Genomic DNA, 21,458 nt, shown 5'->3' with positions numbered 1-21,458 from the left:
AAGCAATGGTGACATTTGGGGTCTTACATTCCAGTAAGCAAATGATTACACTGCCTGTGTATGTATTGGTAGTGCCTGCTATCTCAATTCATAGGAAACAAATAACGATGAGTTACTGTTCAAAAACTTTGCTTTTATTAAACAAGAAACCACACGCACTTGGTGGGAAAGGAGGTACCAGGGAAGGGCAGACTTTCAAAGCTGTGTGTATGTCCAGCTATCATTTTGAAAGTTGTCCGAGGGGAAACCGAGAACTCCCAGAAAGGACTATGTGGGCAGAGTTTGGGGGGAGTGAAAGAGTTCTGAAAGTGCTGCAGGGGAAGGCGGGCATGCATCTGCTCAGTAAGCAGGATTATTAAGGACTTCAGCATCTGTGTTTGCTCTTCCATGACTTTAATCATATGCTCAGTAGCGTCCTTTACAAACTCCTGATTTTCTTTTCTGTCCTCCCTTTCCACTTCCCTCCACTCCTTGCGTTCCCTTTTCTCTGCATTGGAGAAGTGCAGTACCTCCCGGAATGTCTTCTTTGCTCCGTCTTGGGCACTTTCTTATCTGGCGGAGATGCTTGGCCGGTATGTGCGGAGTGTTCCTGAAGGCCACATCTGCCGAAGCACAAGGAACAATGCACAGAAGCATGATTAAGTTCATGCACAGCATTGACACATTTCAGTAAAATACACCTCTGGTAACATTACAATCACTTTCTCACTGACCCTTGGCAAGCACATATCTTGGCAAACACCCAAAGCATGGTGAGTGTTGGCTGCGGGGGGCGCTCTACATGAGGAAAAGGGTGCTCCGCAAGGGTTCCGGTGCAGCCAACAAGAAAAAAATTCTAAAATTCTCCCACACTTTTCCACAGGTGAGGGTCATTGTAGCAGATATGTCACTGCTGAGGGTAAGCAGGGAAGCAAGGGTACATCTACTACATGCTTGTGGCTTCCATCCTGATCCCTACGCAGCTTGCCTATGTGCCACTTTGGTCCCAATAAGTGATTGCCAAATGGCGCGAGAAAGTTTCCTACAATGAGGGGAAGGAACAAAGCTGCTCTGCCAAGGAACTTTCGGCAGAGGATTGCCGAGTACCTCCAGGAACCTTTCCTAGAGATCTCTCTGGGGGATTCCTGTGAGATCTCAGTGTGCATCAACTCCCTGTTCCACCGTAATGATTAGCTGCACAGGGAAATGTGCAGCACACAGAAACACAGCCAGCCTCCCACATTTCTATGCCCTGAACCCACCTCCGCACGACACAAACCACAGCCACTTACCAGGCATCTTCTCTCCTGCTTCTTGCCCACCGGAGAGCAACTGCTGAGACTGGCTAGACAACTCCGGAGTGCTGAACAGTTCCTGGTTGCCTAGCCCCCGGGAGCCTCACACCATCATCTAACTCCACCTCTTCATCAATGACTTCGTCCTCTGGGTTAGATTCTCTTTCCGCCGCCTCCGTTCCCTCCAAAGTATCCACGGGACTCTTGGTGGTGGAGGTGGGGTTGCCACCGAGGATAGCATCCAGCTCCTTATAGAACTGGCAGGTCTTAGGTGCAGCACCGAAGCAACGATTTGCCTCCCTTGCCAGCCTCAGCTCCTTTATCTTCACTTTGAACTGCAGCATGTCGCTCGTAGCCCTTCTCGCACAAGCCTTGACAGATCTGCCTGTAAGTATCAAAATTCATACATCAAACGCAGCTGGGACTGCCCAGCTTCCTCTCCCCAAATACTGATCAGATCTAGCAGCTCTGCAGTGGTCCAAGTGGGAGAGCATTTGCTGCGATAACCCGCCGTGGTCACCTGGGAAGATGCGATGAGACCCCTCCATGGCAAGCCAACAGGAAATGGAATTTCAATAATTCCCAGGGCTTCTAAGGGGGAGGGGCACATGGTTGTTTACCTGGCTGCAGGGCAGTGGAAGTCAAACTGGTGACCAGAGCGGTCCAATTGGGCATTGTGGGACACCTCCTGGAGGCCAATTAGAGTGATAAAATCCAGCATGGTGTCTACACTGGCACTTTGTCGACAAAAATTTTGCCCAGAAAGCCTTCTGTCTCTCGTCTGGGTGGTTTTATTTTGCTGACGAAACGGCATTTTTGCCAACAAAAGTCGCATTGCATTGTGTACACATTCACTGGTTTGTCAACAAAAGCTGCTTTTTGTCAACAAAACTCCGTAGTTAGACAAGGCCTAAGTATCCAGCAGAGAGAATTGAACATGTCCCTGCAATTCTCCAGTGATGCATGAGCCAACTGAAACCTAGAAGGGGCTCTGACTTCCATCATCACTGCAAGTGCAGGTATTCCAGGCATGGAGAGAGCTGAAGCTAGCAGCTCCTACTTTAATTTCTGCTCTAAGTGACTGGGAGGAGTGGGGAGGAACAGCAATGACATGAGCTACTCTGTTGGTCTTTAGATTTATCCCCAAATACCAATGTGTATTGTAAGATAACTTCTGCACATCGCCCATGTGCATACCGTGTTCTGAAACCATAACTCTCAGGTTTGTTTTAACCCTTTTTTCTTAAAGCAGAACGTATGAGTATTCCCTTTCCAGCATGCACACACACACTTCATTCTCCTTCCAGTCCTATCTTCACCATGTTTAACAATCAGGCTGACCATAGTTTAACTCATTTGTGTGCCAGGAGATGGCAAGAGGAGGTGTGGCCCCACTTGTGAGATCCAGGTGGAACACTTCCATTAGAAGCCCAGCATCTCCTGCCTCCTCCTCCAGTGGCTGGGTGGGATTTCTACCAGGGTGCTAACCAGTTCCTGCTTGGAGGTGCCATCTTACGTATCAGCCTCTGGTTAGTAGATAAAATGAAAGATATGCCTCCCTCTTACTGTTGGATCAGAGAAGAGATTCCTGGTTTTTTTGCTCCTCCAGAGTCTTTTGGTTGTTGCAAGCAGGGTAGGTTTCACTACTCCTTCCTTAGGTCTCCATTTCCTGGATCCTCCTACCCTGTGAGTAAGTAAAGTTCCTGTCTCTACTGCTGCATAAACCATTCCCCAGCAGCAGCAGTGTGACACTGACATGGCCCTTGACAGTTGCACAGCTAGGTTCTGAAAACAAGCAGTGAAACTGACCACAGTTTTATTTATTTCTCTCTGAAGTTTGGCCAAAGTTACTGAGCAGCAGCAGAGGCACTGGAGCTGTCTGGGTCCAGACTCAGGAAGCAACACTGCCTTGGTTTGCATTTGGTTCACATTTGCAGAATTATCCTTGAAACCATAAGGTCTAAAAGCTTAATTTAAAACAAATTTTGCAGAAATTCATGGTTTGGGGCCCCTATGCTCACCGGGTGTATGGATTCAAGCCCTTTCATCTGTCAACATGGACAGGATCAAACTGCATTCAATCCAGGTTTAGAGTCCTTCTAGCCTTGCTCTCCCCCTAGGATAAAACACATTAGACACAATAATTGGACATAATTTGCTCTCATTCATCAGCTGGCAGAACTAGTTATAACCCAGACAACCAAGTTTAAAACATGCTTAAGCACAGTTTTCCAGATCGTGGTTAAAAGTCCTGTGTAGATGGGGCCTCTATGTTTATTTTGCCCCTTCTTCTTTTCCCATTCAATATGAACTGGTAGTTTTAACATTAAGCAAGTTCACTGGGGTACAATGACGTGCCAAATGTCTATCCATCAATTCAGAATGATCAGCTACTCTAGGTGCTGATCACACTGGATACTTTTGACATGCCACACCATGCTGCTGCCACATTTTTCCAATGTCACCAAGATTCACTCAAGTTCAGAAACAAAGGTAATCTAATCCTGCTTCCAGGCAAAGTCTGTTAATCTTTCCTCCTTGTTTTGCCTAACCCATATTGGGGTGGGGGAAAAGCTTTAATGAAATACTCTACTATTCTTCCAGCCGTCTTGGGTCCTACTCCTAAGAAGCATAAAACCATAGAAGTTAGAGATGGAAAATAAGACCTATTAGGTCATCTAGTCCATCCTCCAGCCAGCTGAGGAATGTTGCCCACTTGCTTCCTTTGGGAATCTTTTTAAAAGAGGTTGCCAGTGACTGGCAACAGTCTGCTTTTGATTTCCATTGTGCTGGCGGAGGGAAATAGCCAGCTTCCTATGAGCGCATCAGGAAATTGCAGCACAGGGATCACACAAGTGTTGTTGTACTGGGCTGGAGTCGGCAACATCAGACTCCAATTTTTTAATTAAGTGAGGAAAAGAGAACTTACCTTTTGCCAATGGATACTTTCTTGAGGAAAGAGATCTGCATTTCTAGGGATTACGGGGACATATTTTGGCTCACACCAAAGTGTCTTACAAATGACCTTCGAAATAGCGCTCGCTCCAGAGATCAGAAATGGGAATGATTCATCTAAATTCCTTAACTTTCCATCTCCAACTCTTTTACCAGTGGCGACCTAAATGAAGACACCCTGGAGACAGAAAATGCAGCTGCTGCAGCCGCTGCTGCCTTCACAGCTTCCACACATCTGAAAGAAGCTGTCTTAGGTAGGTTCAGTGTACTGCCTTGGCCTTTACTGCAACCTTCCTCATGGCACCTTTGCAGCATCAGCAGTCCTGCTGCTTGAGGGTTTGAGTGCTGCAGGTCTGCCTAGCTCCGCTGCTTGGGAGCACACCACACTGCCAGTGAGAGGCCAGGAGCCTCCTTGCAGAGCAGGCAGACTGACACCTTCAGGATCAGATCACGGTTTCACACATTTCCTGCAGGCATCACTGTAGCTGTTATTTGCTTAAAGAAACAGAACAGTAGAGCCATAATCCCGCCTCCTAACTGCATGTGACAAAAAGGAAGGTGAGAAAGCCCAAAAGGGAGAGTGGGCAGATACGCGTCTGACGAAGTGGGTATTCACCCACGAAAGCTTATGCTCCAATACATTTGTTAGTCTATAACAAGGGTAGGCAACCTATAGCATGCGTGCCGAAGGCGGCACGCGAGCTGATTTTCAGTGGCACTCACACTTCCCGGGTCCTGGCCACCAGTCCAGGGGGCTCTGCGTTTTAATTTAATTTTAAACGAAGCTTCTTAAACATTTTATAAACCTTATTTACTTTACATACCACAATAGTTTAGTTAGATATTATAGACTTATAGAAAGAGACCTTCTAAAACGTTAAAATGTATTACTGGCACGCGAAACCTTATATTAGAGTGAATAAATGAAGACTCGGCACACCACTCCTGAAAGGTTGCCAACCCCTAGTCTATAAGATGCCACAGGACTCTTTGTTGCTTTGGTCAGATATGGTTTCATAGCACACTGCTGCCCTCTCCTGGCTAAGAGTGGGATTGCTTGAATTTATTCCCCATTCAATCTGCTACCTATATGTTTTGCCCATAGTTCAGCCATGGGATCATCAAATTGTCTGTTTACAAGAGCATTACCGCTTGCTTCTGAAACCTGACGACGAATTTATGACTCAAAAATTGTAAGAATGTCTCTGCCAATTGGGCTGCAGTGGCATAAACCAGTTTAGTTTGGAAAGTCTCCCTGGGGTTTGCTGGCCTCTTCATTATTTGGATTAAGTTCAATGTAATAAAAATGGTGACTCCCAAAAACTCTCTGATCCCTGTAATAAAGTATTGATGCTCGGGCTCGGACAGTGATGCTTTTGTATCTTGGAATGTTCCTGTGGCTTCACTCCAGTGTAGGCAGGTAGGAAATATTCACCAACTGAGTTGAAGTGGGTTTGCAAGTGTTTAATTTTGCAAAAGACATGATTACCTGCTTATAAGCCCTCCTTTGGGAACAGTGCAAGACCCACCACCTTGAAAATAGACAGTTGCACCATAATAATGTGTGTGACTATATCATCTGTCTCAAATGGCTGCTTGGTATTGAAGGCTGGCTAAAAATTTGTCTGAAGAGCCTGGTTTTCCTGCCTGCCTTCTCTTTTTGCTCCCAAGCTTTAAAACTCTGTCCCAAAATGTCTTTAACTCTTGACAGTAATCAATAGTTGTAACTCATTTTCCTTCTGACCCGCCCCGATCCCTGCCTTCTCATTCCCTGTGAGAAGTGAAGATGGCTGAAGAGGAGGACAGCTTGGAGGCTGAGATTGTTTATCCCATCACCTGCGGAGATAGTAAAGCCAACCTGATATGGAGGAAGTTCGTGTGCCCAGGCATTAATGTGAAATGTGTCCAGGTGAGGGTACAGTGTTCTAGAATCATAGAATATCAGGGTTGGGAGGGACCTCAGGAGGTCATCTAGTCCAACCCTCTGCTCAAAGCAGGGCCAATCCCCAAATAGTCCCCTTAAGGATTGAACTCACAACCCTGGGTGTAGCAAGCCAATGCAGGCCAATGCTCAAACCACAAGGTCCCTAAGAAAGGACCGCATGTATGGAGATAAGAGGTGTGCTCTTAGGTTACCCTCCTGGCCCAGAAAGGAGAATAAGTACCACAAATGCTAATGAAATCTATCATTCCAGTGCTATTGCTATGGTAGATCACTCTACCTGTTTGCTAAACTCCATCCATATGTAGTTTTGACTGTGCCAGGAAGCAGGGCTCTGTTATAACTAAATTGAGATCCTGCTTTAAAGGGGAAAGGAGAGGAAACTATTTTGAGTACCATTGTCTTCATGCAGTCTGTTATTGTGACTTAGTGCTTCATAGGAAAACTGAGCAGCTCTGGCTAGAGCTTCAACTTCAATCTGGCTCTGCCTTTGAGCAGTTTTCTAAAACCTAGACATTCCCTTTATCAGCTCAGTTTAAGAGAAATTGATACGGTGATGCAAACCTTCTTGATAAAGATGGTATTGACCTGTTTCCACTCTTTCCACCCCAGATGGTTGGGGATGAAAAAAACTCTTCATGAGTGGAGGAGTGGGGGGCACTTTTCATTCCCAGAACATGTGTTTAATGATAACACAGTAAGGCATCAATGGTAAACAATAATCTGTCCCTTAAGAAGGATCTGCTTTCAGGCTGCGCTGCCAGAGAGCTTTTGACGAGATGGCCTACTCTCCCCCTCCTCTTGGCGAGATGGATCTTTCCATGTCTCTCTCTCTCCAAAGCAAACAATAGAGACTGGAGCAGATCAGTTGTGCCTGCTACCACCGGAGATCAGCTTCCTCTTTGCACTTGACTCTGGTTCCTGTTATAGATCAATGGTTCATGGCATGCAGCAATTGGAAATATCAGATTTACTTGTTAACCTAGGAGGGAATGAAAAGAGCCCTGGAGGTGTCAAATCCCTACTGGAATTCCCCATAGAAGGTTTATTAAAGGAGGACTGTCTAGTTCAGTAGGGGTCCTAGGTCACCAATTCAAATCCACCCGGTCAGTAATGAGGGAAAGATGTCACATGACTATTCAATATGAAATATGCTGGTTGTCTCAATCTAGTTCCCAGGGGGACAGATGTCCCCATCATAAAAGCGGCTGCTGTCGTTGGCACTAATTGTGCTTGTTGACTAACTCTGCAGAGGCCAAAGATTGAGCCGCCAAAGAGCCTGAGTCTTAGCATCTCTTCTAGTCAAGTCATTGTTGAGGTGCTTTGTGGGGTTGACCATTGGGGTTAGGAAGACTGGATACTAATGGTGGGTGGGAGCAATCTGTTATTTGTCACTAGTCTGCTTGATAGTTAGTGGGAGCAGATGAGAGCTAAATAAAATAGTGGCTTAGTTGCACATGGTATGGAGCAGCACACTATAATGCAAATTCTATTTTGCACAAGCCGCATTAGAATGGATCTTGTATGGCCTTCCTGTCCGATGCTTTGTGGTATGTACAGGGCTAGGAGAAGAATTTGAAACCAATTTCTGCCAAAGTTCAGACTCTTGGCTCCTGTTAGGATATATTTCAGTGTAATCACAATATCCTGGTGGGTGATTTTTCACTAGAGAGGGGCCTAGCCCAGAGAGTCCTATCAAACTTTGGGGTTGTTCAGATCAGGAGTTTTGGTATAAGCCCAGCTTTGGTTTTAACAGTAATATTAAAAGTTGGCCATCAGGGTCGTTCTGCTCTGTCACTGGGCACAATGCTAAATACAGTTTATGAACCCTGGTATAACATATGCCTGTCCTCTCATGTGGAACGAGTCCACATTTTTCCTGCTGCGTCACACCATGTTGCATTTCTCCCCTTTGCAGTATGATGATCACCTAATTAGTCCCAAAGAGTTTGTCCACTTGGCTGGCAAGTCAACCCTGAAGGACTGGAAGCGAGCAATCCGGATGAATGGGATCATGCTCAGGTTAGTCTTTTTGCTTGCTTGTATATGTGCATGGATGGCCATGGTTTCTTCTTTCCGGGAGAATCCCGGAGGATGTTCCGCATGCTCTGATACAGCTGTTAAGCGACTGAGTGGATATGTGTGCCACTGAATACACTGAAAATTTGTCCGAATAACTGTCTATCCATCCAGTGATCAGGTTTATGTAAGTGTTTTCCTTGTTGCAGGTAGGCAGAGGTGGTTAAGAAATGAGGGACTGTCACTACCTGTCATAGTCCCAGGGCAACAATGTGATATGCAGCTGCCTCTAGGCGGTGCATGGCAGTTATGTAACAGCCACACAGCAATAGCGCACAACAGTTTTAGAACAGGAAGTAAAGAGAATACACTATCCAGTTGGAAAGGCAGGGGAGATTTGGAAAAGCAAACGTTAATTTCCTTATCTGGAACTTGACGAGGACTAAAACCCCATCTCCTCTTACAAATAGAGTCATGAGATCTTTAATGGCCACAAGTTGTCAGACTGTGCTGTTTACATCTCTTCTAAAAGACAGAACTTGTGCAGCAGAGCACTCCTGAACACCATTCCAGAGCATTGGTTCATCACTGATTGAGAGAAGAATGCCACCTACTGAATCCGCACTCCCTGCTGCATGAGATTAATCTAGCCAAACTGTTACGTTATGTCTGTCTTAAACCACTTTTTTTGCCAAAATGCTTATTTGTACCTTCCTCTTCTCTGGCCTTGACTACAGAAATTCCTTTCCTTATGGTCTCCCAGAGCACCAGCTCGAGACGTCTGTCTGACCAAAATCCACTTGTTTCTTCATCCATAGTCAGAAGCAAAAAGAAATCCTCCCCTACCGCAGAATTGTCAATGGCTCCACACTCCTTTCATAGCAAGGCTGCCCCACCCCCTGAACTCCTGCAATAACACAAACTGCTCTCGTATTCTTGTTAATCAGCTTTTACTCATTGGTCGTTGTAACCCAATACATCAGTGTTTTGGCAAGGCTGCTCTTCTGAGGAACAAAACCTGTTTACAAAGGATGTGTGAGGGCCAGCCCAGTAACCTAGTGGCAAACAGAGCCCAGCAATCCAAGATGTTGTCTCCAGCCAGCAGAGGCTCAGAGTACTATAGAGGCAGCATGCTCACTACCTGGGGGTGAGGAGACCATCTGTGCAACTTTGCCAATGTCCTTTTGCTGAGCTGAGATGCCTCATTTTTAGATTTCAAAAGGAGCGACATCCAGCCCTTCTTTACACTGAGGGAGAGTCTCCAGGATGCGGGGTAGATGAATGGGTGATAAAGGGAAACCAACTTCCTGCTATTTCTCTGTTAATTTGAGGTGGTCATTGTGCCATACTTTATAGAGGTTCTGTGATGATGGGGGCATGTGTTGGCATTAGATGTCCAATAGGACCAGATTAAGATCTTCCTTTGTCCTTTGCTCACTCCTCTTCCTGTTTGATAACTAAGCCTGGAGTTTGTCAAAAGAAGCCCATTGTGGCTTAATTTCCACTTTCTCTCCCTTCCTCAGCTGAGCATATTATCTTCTAACTGACCCCTCCATGGGGCATTCAGCCAGTAGGCAGAGAACTCTGTGTGCTTGAACCTGGTTCCCAATAAATCTGACTAACTTCTCCATCAGCGCTTCTAACCTCCTGCTTATCAACTCAGGGACACCCACCATGCTTCCTGTATTCAAAGTGCTGGCATATATCTGTGAATGTGGGTATTCACACAGTTTTGCCCTATTCACAATGTATTAGCATGCTATTCAGCTCTAGTGAGTGGTATAGTTGCTAAACTCACATGTAAAGGCTGTATAGAAGGGGATTAAATGCTCGTCTTGTTGGTAAACAATTTTTCCCCTCTCTTCCTGTTAGAGTGGACTTTCTTACTCACACTCGCACTGTCATTTATGGGCCACTAATTTGGTTCATGTTCCCAAAAGAATTGGATAATAGGGAGAAAAGAGAAGCAACTCTTGGCCCATTACCTCTGCCAGTCCCTCTGATCTTTACTGGCCCCTTGAGCAGGAGTCCTGAGGGCACTTCAGCAGTTGATTATCCTGCAGGGCAATCTCATGTTCTGTTTCATCTCCACCAGGCCAGTCAGAATCGTCTTAAATTTAAGGGAAAAGAAGGGCAGAAGCTGAAGTGTAGAGTTAATTCGTGCAGGGTTTTGAGAGGTTCACATGTTTGAAATGCAGTTAAAAACTTCAGAACGGGAGCTGTTTTTCAGTTATCTGTCTCACTGAGTCTGTGACATACTGATACAAGTGTGTACTCACGCTCATTCCTTGTGCTGCAGGAAGATCATGGACTCTGGAGAGCTGGATTTCTACCAACATACCAAGGTCTGTTCAAACACCTGCCGAAGCACTAAAATTGACCTGACCGGAGCCAGAGTGTCTCTGACCAGCCAGACGTCAACAGAGTATATTCCTCTCACCCCTGCCTCTGCAGACGGTATGTTGAGTGCTTTCCACAGCCCTCGCTACTGAGGCTCTTTAAGAGTCAAAGCTTAATTACTGCTTCCTTATGAATGCAGTTACTGTTGTCTCTATCATGTTTTTTCTTGTTACTTTTTTCCTCCTTCACTTCTCCCCCTCCCCCTGTTGCTGGGTCTCCCATGTTGGAACTATGCAGAAGCAGCCATTGTAACGCTGCATGGCAGAGCAGTAGCTGCCTGGAAGGAAATCACTTGGGTAATCTGTAAGAATGATATTCATTCTAAAGAGTTACCCATACCGCATCCTGGCTTACTAGGAGCTGCATAGCCAAGTAGTGACCTCCAGATAATCTGCAGGAACGCAGTAGTCCCCCTGTGATGTGGTCATCCGTCAGCGCCAGCATCTGATCAGCTGCTAGCTGTCCTCCGTGTTCATGGCAGTAGGCTGCAGAGATGAGCATGATTCCTTTGTCACAGCATGCTGGATTTGGGGCCCCTTTTATTGCACTTTCTTTCAAAGATGGCAACTGACTTCCTTCTGAATAATTTAGATATTTTCATTTAAGGCTCTGTTTCTGAATTATTTATTGCTTTGTCTGATGAAAGATTAAATGCAGCCATGGAATGCTACAAATTTCTATCAGATCTCACACAAATAGGTTACAACAATGAATTTAAAAGGACATTGCTTTAGAGTTTAAGTTCTGAATTTGATTTGCCTTAAGCAGGGAATGTTCTGTGGAAATGTGCTCCTATTTCTAAATAGTTATATTTGCAAATCCTTTTGCCACTGAGAACTTAGGGGAAAAAAAATCTGATAACCACAGATTTTGCAGGAGAAAAGCAAAAATTGTTTTTGTACCCTTGTGCTGGATCTGCCCAGAGCATTTAACAATTGAATTCCATGCTTTGGGCTAGTATTTATGGTTGCTGTATATGTGTAACCCATTGTTTATTTCAGTGGTAGTTCCGCCCCACAGCGTGGCTCTAACCCTTGTCGCTGTGATCAGTTTTATTAATATAATCCAAGATGTTAACGTGCAAACCAGGATGTTTCCTCACTGTGGGTGTCAGGCTGTATTTGGCACAAGTGGGAAAAACCAAATTTGCAGAGTGGAAGGAACAAACTCCTCAGGGAAAGAATTATTTGAAAACTACAGAATGTTACAAACTGCTTGTCTTTCAGGAGAGCATTCTAGTGCTCCCAGAATGATCACTGCATCTCTGGCCCAGATTTTAAGCTGTACAGCTCCTGCATGCAGCTTGACATCCTCCTGGCAGCTCAACTGACATGTGACTCCTTCATCTCCATAGTAACAGTACCATAGAGATTGGAAAGGGCTGTGGAGAGCAGAGATCACATGAGTGGCTGGGCGGGAGTATGATCACAGTCATATACGCTGGAGGCAGCCAGGGTAGAACAGTATCCCAGTGTGTATTATCTGTAGGAATGACTGGGTCAGTTCAGTTTTCAGGCCTGTCAAACCACAGGTCAGAGGCAGACTCTTAAGAATTTTGTGTCTCTTCCATGTCCTGTAGATTGGCAGCAAGCCAGGTAATTGCCCTGAACACTTACCAGACCAGATACAAATTCTACTTGCCAGCCCTCTGTTACATTAATTTTTCTATTATTATTATTATAATAAAGAAATTACTCTTCCCGATGCAAAGAGAATTTTGCAAGAGTTGTGTAAATAGTGCCCAGGTATTGCCCAGCTGTATGGAAAGTAAGCAAAGTAAACAATGGTCTCATGTGACTTTTAATCCCACTTCAGAGTCTCTGTTTGCTTGGCTTTCAGCTGGAGGAGATAAGTTCATACAGTATTGAGTACTGCATGGACTTGCCTGTTTTCTTGGATGTAACATAGTGAGTGGGTGTATAATGCAGGGACAGTCTGACGCTATGTGGCAAGACTTGTGAAGCCATGACTTGTGTTTTCTTTTCCTTTTCGATCTTGGTTGCAGTAAATGGATCTCCTGCTACAATCACCATAGAAACTTGTGAGGAAGCCAGTGATTGGACCACTAGCATTGGAGGTACAGTTCAGGAAAACCACAAGACACAATGCTGTCAATATCTCCTGTCATATTCCATGTGAGCTACCTATATTGAAAGGGATGTAGGGGGAGAAGGTTGAGGAGAAAGAAAAGATAGGGTGAGTAGGAAAACTGTTTCTGCCTGTAGGTGTTCCCGTACTCAGCTGCCTGATCTTCATGGTATTTATTTGCCATAGCTTTAGATTATTGTAGTGTAGGACTAAGTCCTTTGTGTTTGCAGTGTGGCCACAAAGTCGTCTTGGCATGAAATTGCTTCCAAGTATCCGAATACCCAAGCATGGGTCAAATTCTGGCCACTGCCCTCAGAGGAACCTGGGTGTGAGTCCTGAGATTTCTCCCATGCGTCTCTGATTCAGCAGAATTAGGGAGGATCACGGAGGATAACATCTGACACTCAAATGAGATAGGGATTTGTGGTGCTGCATCCAGTTGCCTGTGCTGGGTTGTGGAAGAGAAGTGAGTGAGACTCCTAGGAGGAGCTCTGCCTCAGTCCTTCTGGCTCAGGGTTCAAAGTGACTCACAGGATTTTTCTGCAGCTTCTTTGCCCTGTTGGGCAGCATCAGTCCTGTGTGATATGGGGAATGGGGGGGGGGGGGGACTATTATGGGAAAGTATGTTCTTCCTTGAAAGCTACGCAATTGACTTGGCTTTTCCCCCATTGCCTCGGGATGCCTGTTCATACTGGGTTTTGCCCCATCCCCACCTGCCTAGAGGTAGAATGTCCTCTGCTTCAAACCCCATCAGAGCAAAGTCTAGGGTGAGCTCCTGCCTTTCGATAGGGTTGCTGGATGTGCACACCCCTTTTACCTCACAATAAGGCCTGGTGACATATCAGTCATTCAGCCCCCCACTGCCTTTTCCTGGCACTCTGAGGTTCTCTCTTATGCTTGCTGCTCCCCTAGATGACACGTTTGCATTCTGGCGAGGTCTGAAGGATGCCGGGCTGCTGGAAGAAGTGATTGAAGAGTTTCACCAGGAGCTTGTGGAGACCATGAAGGGCTTACAGCAGCGGGTCCAGGATCCTCCCTTACAGCTCAGTGGTAAGAGCCTAATTGCAGGAGCTAATAAGCAACATCTTTGTGTCTTGTTTATTATTATTATTATTATTAAATGGCAAAAAACCTTTGTGAACGCAGAGTTAAGGTTGCTGGGTGATAGCTCATGCCCTCTCAGAACGTCGAGTTCAGCAAAACTCGGTCTTCTGAAAACCAGGAAATACAGTTAAGGTAAATGCCCACACAGCTTTAACTCTTCCCTCCTTGAGCACTGCCCCACAGCACCCATAATACACTCCCACTCTGCCTTGTTACTGTAGTGGACAAGCACTACCTGCGCTGAAGTATTGAGACTCTTCTCCCTACAGAGTATCCCATTTGTCGGATTTGACAGCCACTTCAGACCCTTTTATAACCCTTCACATGTGCATGCAGTATGCCACCTAAACCTCCTCCCCGCAGCACTTCCAGTGCACCATCCCATTAAGCCACTAGTTGGTAATGTAGAAGCCATTAACATGTAAGAAGCTGCTCCTTGCCATCTCCTGCGTTGTGCTGCCGTGTACACATATCACGGGCAGCAGTTTACTAGAGGGCCACATGCTCCCTTGGTTATATACTGAGCTGTGTATACCTTGGCTGTACACTGAGCTGGGCCCACTCTCACTACACCCCTCCAGTTGAGATTTCTGACCCTGCTTCAGCCAGGCTTCCCTAGCCATGTCCATCCAGTTTGCCCCTCCTTCAAACCGGGCCCCTCCGCCACACCCCGCTTCCCCATGCATGTTATGTATTTTAGCTATTCATCTTATGGAGTTCAGATGTTTACATGGTTACCTTCAGTCCCCCCAGCCCAGATCCCAGCTCACATGGAGGGGCAGGGAAAGACACTCAAAGTCCCCTAGATCCCAGAACACACAGAGGCAGGGAAAGGGGCTCAGACCTCTGCAGAGGTGTAAGGCTCCCACAGATCCCAGCACACACTGAATGGGAGAATTGAGGACTAATCCCCATCTTCTCTGCTACTGCTCACATTCTCCAACCCCCTTCCTTCTCCCTTCCCCAGTACCTCCTCCCACCCCTTATCTGAGCCCCTCAATCGCTCTTCCCTCCCCTGCCACCCATTCCCATTTATCCCCTCCCCTGGCTGCACACCAAACCCCTCTTCTCCTGTTCCCACCTACTCTTGCACCCCTAATCAGCTTCCTCTCCCACTGTGCATTCACATGTGTAATTTCTTTTCTTTTCGGAAAATAGTTGCAGTACCTTCTGAATATTCTGCTTTTTTTTGTGGCCAGTTTCCTTAGAATCTGCAATGCAATCTGTGGTAAAAATTTGTTTCCAGTAGTTGGCAAACAGATTCCCACTGGCTTTGCCATCTGTGCACATGCTCTGCTAATTTGAGCCAGTTTCTACAGTTCATTGCGCTGCATCATTAGAAGGTGATGCACCATGTGATGTAGTCTGAGATTGAAGGAAACTGACTGTCATTCCCACTCACACCTGTCACTGAATATAGAAAAAATAAATTTAAATAAAAATAATTTAATATGACTGCTTCATATTTTGGAATGTCTGGGACTTGGGACCAACACTACTGTCAGCTATCGTGTCCTCCTTAATCTTTGAGCTTTTCTCCTTGTGTTCTGCCTGCCATGGCCTTTCACAGCACACCTTGTCCTGCCACTTCACTGAGACTGAGGGGCAGTGTCACTTTGAGAAACTCTTTGCCCTTCAGTTATGGGATTCTCTTTCCTTTGGGAATGTCTGTGTGAAATTACTCAGACAACAGTCATCTTAACCACAAGATTTAATACAAGCACTGAGAAAACAGAATGAAAATAAAAGTAATTGTTTGCTAAACTCATCTAGATTTATGCTTCCCATAAACTGAGCTAGAGAAGGCATTTTCAGCATTGGTAAAGGGGGGAGAAAAAGGCTTCTAGCTTGTATCCTGTGAAAGCAATTCTCTCCTCTGACCACGCTTTGGTCAGCCTGTCAGCAGTGCTTGCTGTCCAGATAGCAACTAGTTTGTGTCCTGAGACCTCTTATCAATCTCTGTTTGGGAAGAAAGGACTATTGTCTCTTAATCACCCCTTGATGTTTCTCCCCACCCTTCCTGTCTCAGTATTTTAAGCATAAATACTAATGAATTCTTAAGCTCTGACCTCTTGCATTATCCTAAAACAGATTTGGCTACGTCACTTTAGCGCAGCGGTTCTCAAACTTCATTGGAACGCAACCCTCTTCTGACAACAAAAATTACTACACGACCCCAGGAGGGGGACTGAAGACTGAACCTGCCTGAACCCCACCGCCCTGGGTGGGAGGTCCAAAGCCCAAGGGCGTCAGCCCCAGGTCGGGGACCTGTAACCTGAGCCCCGCCATCCAGCAGGTGGTTGGGCTCGGGCTTCGGCCCTGGCCCTAGGCCCCAGCAAGTCTGACGTCAGCCTTGGTGACCCCATGAAAATGGGATTGCGACCCACTTTGGGGTCCTGACCCACAGTTTGAGAACTGCTGCTTTGGCATATCTGTGTTTTTACCAAGAAACAGGTAAATTCTTTCTGTAGGGAATGATTCTTTCCTCAACGATCAGTATCTATTTTTCTGTTTTAAGATGCTGTCTTACTCAACAACATAGTCCAGAATTTCGGCATGCTGGACCTGGTAAAGAAAGTTCTAGCTAGCCACAAGTGCCAGATGGATCGCTCAAGAGAACAATACACACGGGATTTAGCAGGTACGCCCAACTGGAATTTCAGTGTCTCTTCTGTTAGCATCGCTGATACTGTCCTGGAGTTTTTCTGTGTAGGAAAGTAGATTTTTTTTTTTTTTTTTGCTAAGCCAATGCATGCTAGATCAGTTTACCTTGGAATGATGGTAAAGAATTCGCTACATTGCCTTGGTTATTGTACTTCAGTTGTTACTATGCTGTTAAAACTAGGAAGATGGCCACTGGGAAGCTTATGCTAGGTGGAGGTTGGACAGTACCCGTACTAACATTCGCTACGGTCTCTTGTGTTTAGCATTGGAGCAGCAATGTGACGAGCACCGCAAGCGAGCAAAGGAGCTGAAGCACAAATCGCAGCATCTCAACAACGTGCTGATGACTCTGACTCCAGTCTCCATCCCAGCACCTTTAAAACGCCCCAGACTTACCAGGGCCACCTCTGGGCCAGCTGCTATCACCTCTCAAGTCCTGACCCAATCAGCACAAATTGCCTTGGCCCCAGGAGTGCCCGTCTCGCAGCTTGCCAACCTCCCTCTCAGCAAAGTGGTGTCTGCCCTTCCAGCCTCAGTGCTTGGGAAAAGTACTTCTCAGGCTCCCTCAGCCAGCTCCCCAGCCTCTCCGTTATTGGGAGGATACACTGTACTGGCTTCCTCAGGCTCTAGTTTCCCCAACACCGTTGAGATCCATCCTGATGCTTCCAACCTGACAGTCCTCAGCACGGCAGCCATACAAGATGGCAGCACTGTGGTGAAAGTGGTGAGCCCTTTTCAGCTGCTCACCCTCCCGGGACTAGGCACCACCATACAGAACGTAACACAAATGGCTCCCAGCGGGAGCACGATTGTGACGGTGCCGTCGAGCGCCATTGAGGATGCCACGGCGTCGGACGAACACACCACCACCATCGAGGTGACAACAGTGGCAGAAGAGCCAGAGCAGAAATGAAAAGGGGACTTGCCTGGAGGGACATTTTTTTTGTGACGTACTCTGGCTTGAGCTGCCTTTTCTCTGCCTGCGCTGAGGGAAGAGGGAACAGTATAAAGAGGGCACAGGGAATTGAGACTCTGAGGTAGATTGGCTAAAAGGAGTAATAATGAGGTTTGAGCCAAAGAAAGGGAAAAAGAGAGACCCCCCCAAAAAAGGGGGGAAAATGAATCGCACTGACCCATTAACCAGTTTACATATAAAACTTTCCTCCCGTGTTTTCCTGGAACACATGTTATCTTCATGTCTAGTTCACTAGCTCTGAATCGTCTCTAGACATCTCAGCTGGAACAGAGCGTCAAGAGAAGCAGATGTGGGCAGGGCCTGAGAACAGGGAATGAGCAGAAAGTAGCGAAAGGTTAAGGAAACAATAGATGATGAGGCATTTTACCAGAACCTAAGGGGTAAGTGGCCAAGGGGCACTCCTGAGTTCTGGCATGATTCAATGCTGCATGTAGGCCAACAATACTAGGGAATCTGCTGCTTCCCCCTCACAGCAGAGGGCAGTTTGGGAAGCTGGTGTTTTGGAGGGTGGGCCGGTACAGAGTGCATAACTGGGCATGAAGAATGTGCATGACAGTTGAGATAAAGCAGCCTTGGACCAGGGAAGGTCCTCTGATGTGTGGCAGTCACAGGGCTGATCCAAGTGACCCTTGTTGCTGGTTTCTGCACATAATGTTGGGTTTGGGTAGTTAAATGCAGTATCTCAATATTACCAAATGTGCAGTCTCCTCATTGTGAGCGAGATGCTGGTCTCCCAAGTCTGATCATTTAGAGGGGGAGGGGGGACAGTTATTAAAGCTTTTGATTCCATCCAGGGACAGGTGTGAAAAATCTGTATCTTCTGAGGATTTAGGGTCTCCTTCTGTTTTCTCAAAAATCTGTTCTTTTGGGTTTTTTAAAAAAAGGAAACTCTTGTGGCCCTTCTGGTTGTGAAGATGATATCCAGGGGCACAGTTGTACTGTTGAGTATGCAGAGAAAACAATTAAATAATAGCACTAAGAGACATCTGAACTTCTTCCATCTTAGCAGATGTTAACTGTGGAATCTAATCGTCTCCATGTCTCTGCTAACCTCTTATCAGAAGCATCTAGCCAGTGAGCCTTATCTAGTGTGGCTGGGTGTTCTTGTCCCCTCCCAATGCGTCCAAAAGGATATTTTGTGGGCTGCAAGGTTTGAATATGCAAATAGAATATTCAGATATCAAATACTCTTTTGATTATTCAGCTCGCTGAGAGGTTCGCTACTGTCCTTATTTTTGTAAAAGTAGTGTGTGTGTGTGTGAAAGTGACATTTCAGCTAGAGACAGTGTTAAAGGGGCTGGATTCCTGCAGTGTGGGTTTTCTATCAACTTGATCTGGCAGCAGCAGCAACAACAGGTCACTTTAATAAGCTAATAAATATTTTTGAAAGAGTGCTGCTGGCTTATTGCATCTCCTTGTCTGTGTCTGATTGTTACAGCTAAAGCACAAAACTGGCTCCAAGAATGAACAGAATCCTCTTCCTCTTCTCCCCATGCCCTCCACACACGCCTGCAAAGAAATACTGCCAATCCTTCCAAAATTTTGGCAATACACTGTTTCAGGTTATATCTTAGGAAGTTATTTCCCTGGTGCTGTGATGGTAGGAGAAAGCCAAGGGTGCTTTCCCTCACATGAGCATAGACTGGTGTGTTAGCAAAGTGAAGGGAATGTCATTGGAAACCTAGACTGGGGGCTTGGTAGGAAAGAAACGTCCTTTGTTTGCTGCCTTAACCTTTGGAAATATTTAATAGTGGCAAAGCTTTAGATTTGGGATTAGCATCCCCTTACGCTTTCTTTACTACTGTTTTTTCTAGGCCAGCCTGGAATTCCATATGTTGGTGCTAATAAAACTCTAAGAATGGGTGAAGGCATGTTATTGTTAATGTCTTTACCTAGCATTTTTAAAGGTGTTAGGGCTTTTTAATAAATGAAGAAATAGAATTTGAATTATAGGAGGAGAGTCTTCTTTCTCCTCTTCTTTCGAGTGGTGGAGAGGGCAGGAGTCTGCCAGCAAACAGAACAGGGCTTTCCAGAATTCTAGCCTTGACATCACCTCATTTTGTGAATGAAAAGAAGCTTAGCCCAAGATTTGTTATTAATTACATAGAGGGATTTATTTGTGGTTGATGCTTTTAACTCCAGGAGGCAGGAAACATTTATGACAAAACCATGCAAACCTAACCGACTGTTTTGGATGGGAAGCAACAACCCTCAAAAGACCTTTCACTTTTGTTGTCTCTCTTCCCCAGCTTGGCTAGGAAATGCTGCTGAGTGTGGTCTCAGTAATGGGTGGAATTAGGATGCTCCTATGAGAAAGCAGTTGTGCCCTTGTAGACAAGAGAGGTGCTTGGTGGAAATGGGGAAGAAATTAGGGTTGGTGATGGGTGGGGTAGGAAGTGGGAGCGTGCCACTTGTTATGAAGTTGCAAGATGAAAGACTTGAGCCCTATGCTGCCTTCCCTCTAGTTACTGAAAGGGCCCTACTCTGTCTGGGGGGTGGAGGCGGCACAGTAGGGACAAGCAACAGAAGTACCTAGCAGGTGACTGTGGTTCAGGAATCAGCCACAGGGATACGGTTCAGGAATCACTAGCTCTTGTTTTACTGAGTTCAGGCCCCATTGAAGCAACAGCTTGAAGCTCATAGATCTACTTGGCAGAAGATGTAAAGAAATACTAGCAACCCCATCCTCCCATGCCTTGAAAGAGACAGCACAGCTATTAACTATGTTGGGGACCTTTCATGTATCTTGTGCTCTTTAGCAAAAGGTGTCTTGTCAGCTGAAATAATCATAGGAAGCACATATGTCTCTTGTGTGCCTCTCACATGTGGTATTTAGCCTGCTGCTTATGAACCTGGAGTTCTGATCAATACTGCCTGTATCTCCAACAGCAAGCAGCATGGAGACAACAGGAACACTTTCCACTGCCCATTATGTGGAGGGAAGGGATGGCCTTCCAATGTGTGGGGAGCTAGTCCCCTATCCCCATTGGAGACTGGGGAATAAAGGCAGTTGCATGGTTGGATTCCCCCTGCTCCTAAGCATTTGGGTACAAGTAGAGGAAGAAAACACACATACTTTCACCAGGAAGGGAAGGGAGAGATTATGTTAAATAGCATCACCAAGCCACTAAACAATCCCAGTGTGACATCCTGACATTATTACGTTGTGATCTTTAAGCTGTGGGTGCCCAGTCAGTAAAAGAGTTGCTTGACATGATGGATATTAGGGCTTAAATCGCTGACTTTTAAATATCTCAGGGTGTATTCTTGTGTGCTACGGTATTAGGCTGTTAAATTGTGATGTCACACACAGATGCTGAATCACTATGCAAATGTTGCAGCATGAAGCCAGGATGTTGCGCAGGAAGTATTTTGTGGGTCTGCAACCTCTGTGGTTCAACAGTATGCATCTAGAGCATAAAGAAATACAGGTTGTTGAGCATTAAAACCAATTAAACCAAATTTGCTTCAGTATCTGATCCCCGCTCTCGCCTTGTTGGAAGCTCTGAACTGTTTAGTGGCCAGACACTAGCAACTCCAGGAAATTCAATCCGGATTCTTCATTTGTTTTGCTGTGTTGAGGATTTTGTAATGTTTTCCCAAGGATATGAGATACCCAAGCCTGTGAAGTGTTGTGTGAGAGGAATTTTTGTTAATGATTGTCAGGAGACTGCTGTTTTCCTCATATATATTTTGGCAATACAGTTGTAAACTCTGTAAAGCATGTATGGAGCTATAAAGCAATATGGAGATTAAAATTTATTGAAGCACTTCCGTTTGAGGCCGGTAGGTGTGGCTAGAGAGAAGCATATTGTGACGCTTGCCAGAGCACAGCAGCCAAAAGACAAACAGGAATAAAAGATAGACGGGTTGGGAGAGGTCTGTTCTCCCCCAGAATGCATATGTATGACTTCCATTAACATTCATTTATTCTGTATGTGTATATCTGGGTGACAATAGGCAGGATCTTGTCTGGATTTACACACCAAAGTGTGATTTAGGAGCTACTGGCTAAAATCCAATGGTCTTTAAACAG

The 21,458-nt window shown here is 45.7% G+C and overlaps 1 protein-coding gene and 1 long non-coding RNA gene across 3 annotated transcripts in view; one reads left to right on the top strand and one right to left on the bottom strand.

The window, feature by feature from the left end:
• GMEB2 (glucocorticoid modulatory element binding protein 2) overlaps positions 1-20,894 on the top strand; it is a 41,560-nt gene extending 20,666 nt beyond the window's left edge. Inside the window, exons 3-10 of one of the 2 annotated variants that reach the window (XM_054046346.1) lie at positions 4,386-4,483; positions 6,011-6,138; positions 8,090-8,193; positions 10,490-10,647; positions 12,596-12,667; positions 13,591-13,728; positions 16,301-16,423; positions 16,710-20,894. In XM_054046346.1, the coding sequence (XP_053902321.1) occupies positions 4,386-4,483; positions 6,011-6,138; positions 8,090-8,193; positions 10,490-10,647; positions 12,596-12,667; positions 13,591-13,728; positions 16,301-16,423; positions 16,710-17,359 (1,471 nt within the window). In that variant the 3' untranslated portion in view covers positions 17,360-20,894. Of the gene's footprint in view, positions 1-4,385; positions 4,484-6,010; positions 6,139-8,089; positions 8,194-10,489; positions 10,648-12,595; positions 12,668-13,590; positions 13,729-16,300; positions 16,424-16,709 lie in introns of those variants that run through there. The other variant, XM_054046347.1, reaches the window with a different exon arrangement.
• On the bottom strand, positions 128-3,427 carry LOC128847026 (uncharacterized). Its single transcript, XR_008446831.1, has 3 exons — positions 3,296-3,427; positions 1,272-1,659; positions 128-602 (listed from the first exon to the last, which is right to left on the bottom strand). It is a non-coding gene; the product is annotated as an uncharacterized LOC128847026 (long non-coding RNA).
• Positions 20,895-21,458: the final 564 nt, after the last annotated feature.

This window comes from Malaclemys terrapin, chromosome 12 (genome assembly GCF_027887155.1).
Source record: "Malaclemys terrapin pileata isolate rMalTer1 chromosome 12, rMalTer1.hap1, whole genome shotgun sequence".
In the NCBI taxonomy this organism is placed as follows: Eukaryota; Metazoa; Chordata; order Testudines; family Emydidae; genus Malaclemys; species Malaclemys terrapin.
The sequence above is the reverse complement of the archived record's forward strand: the minus strand, read 5'-3'. Positions and strand labels throughout refer to the sequence as shown.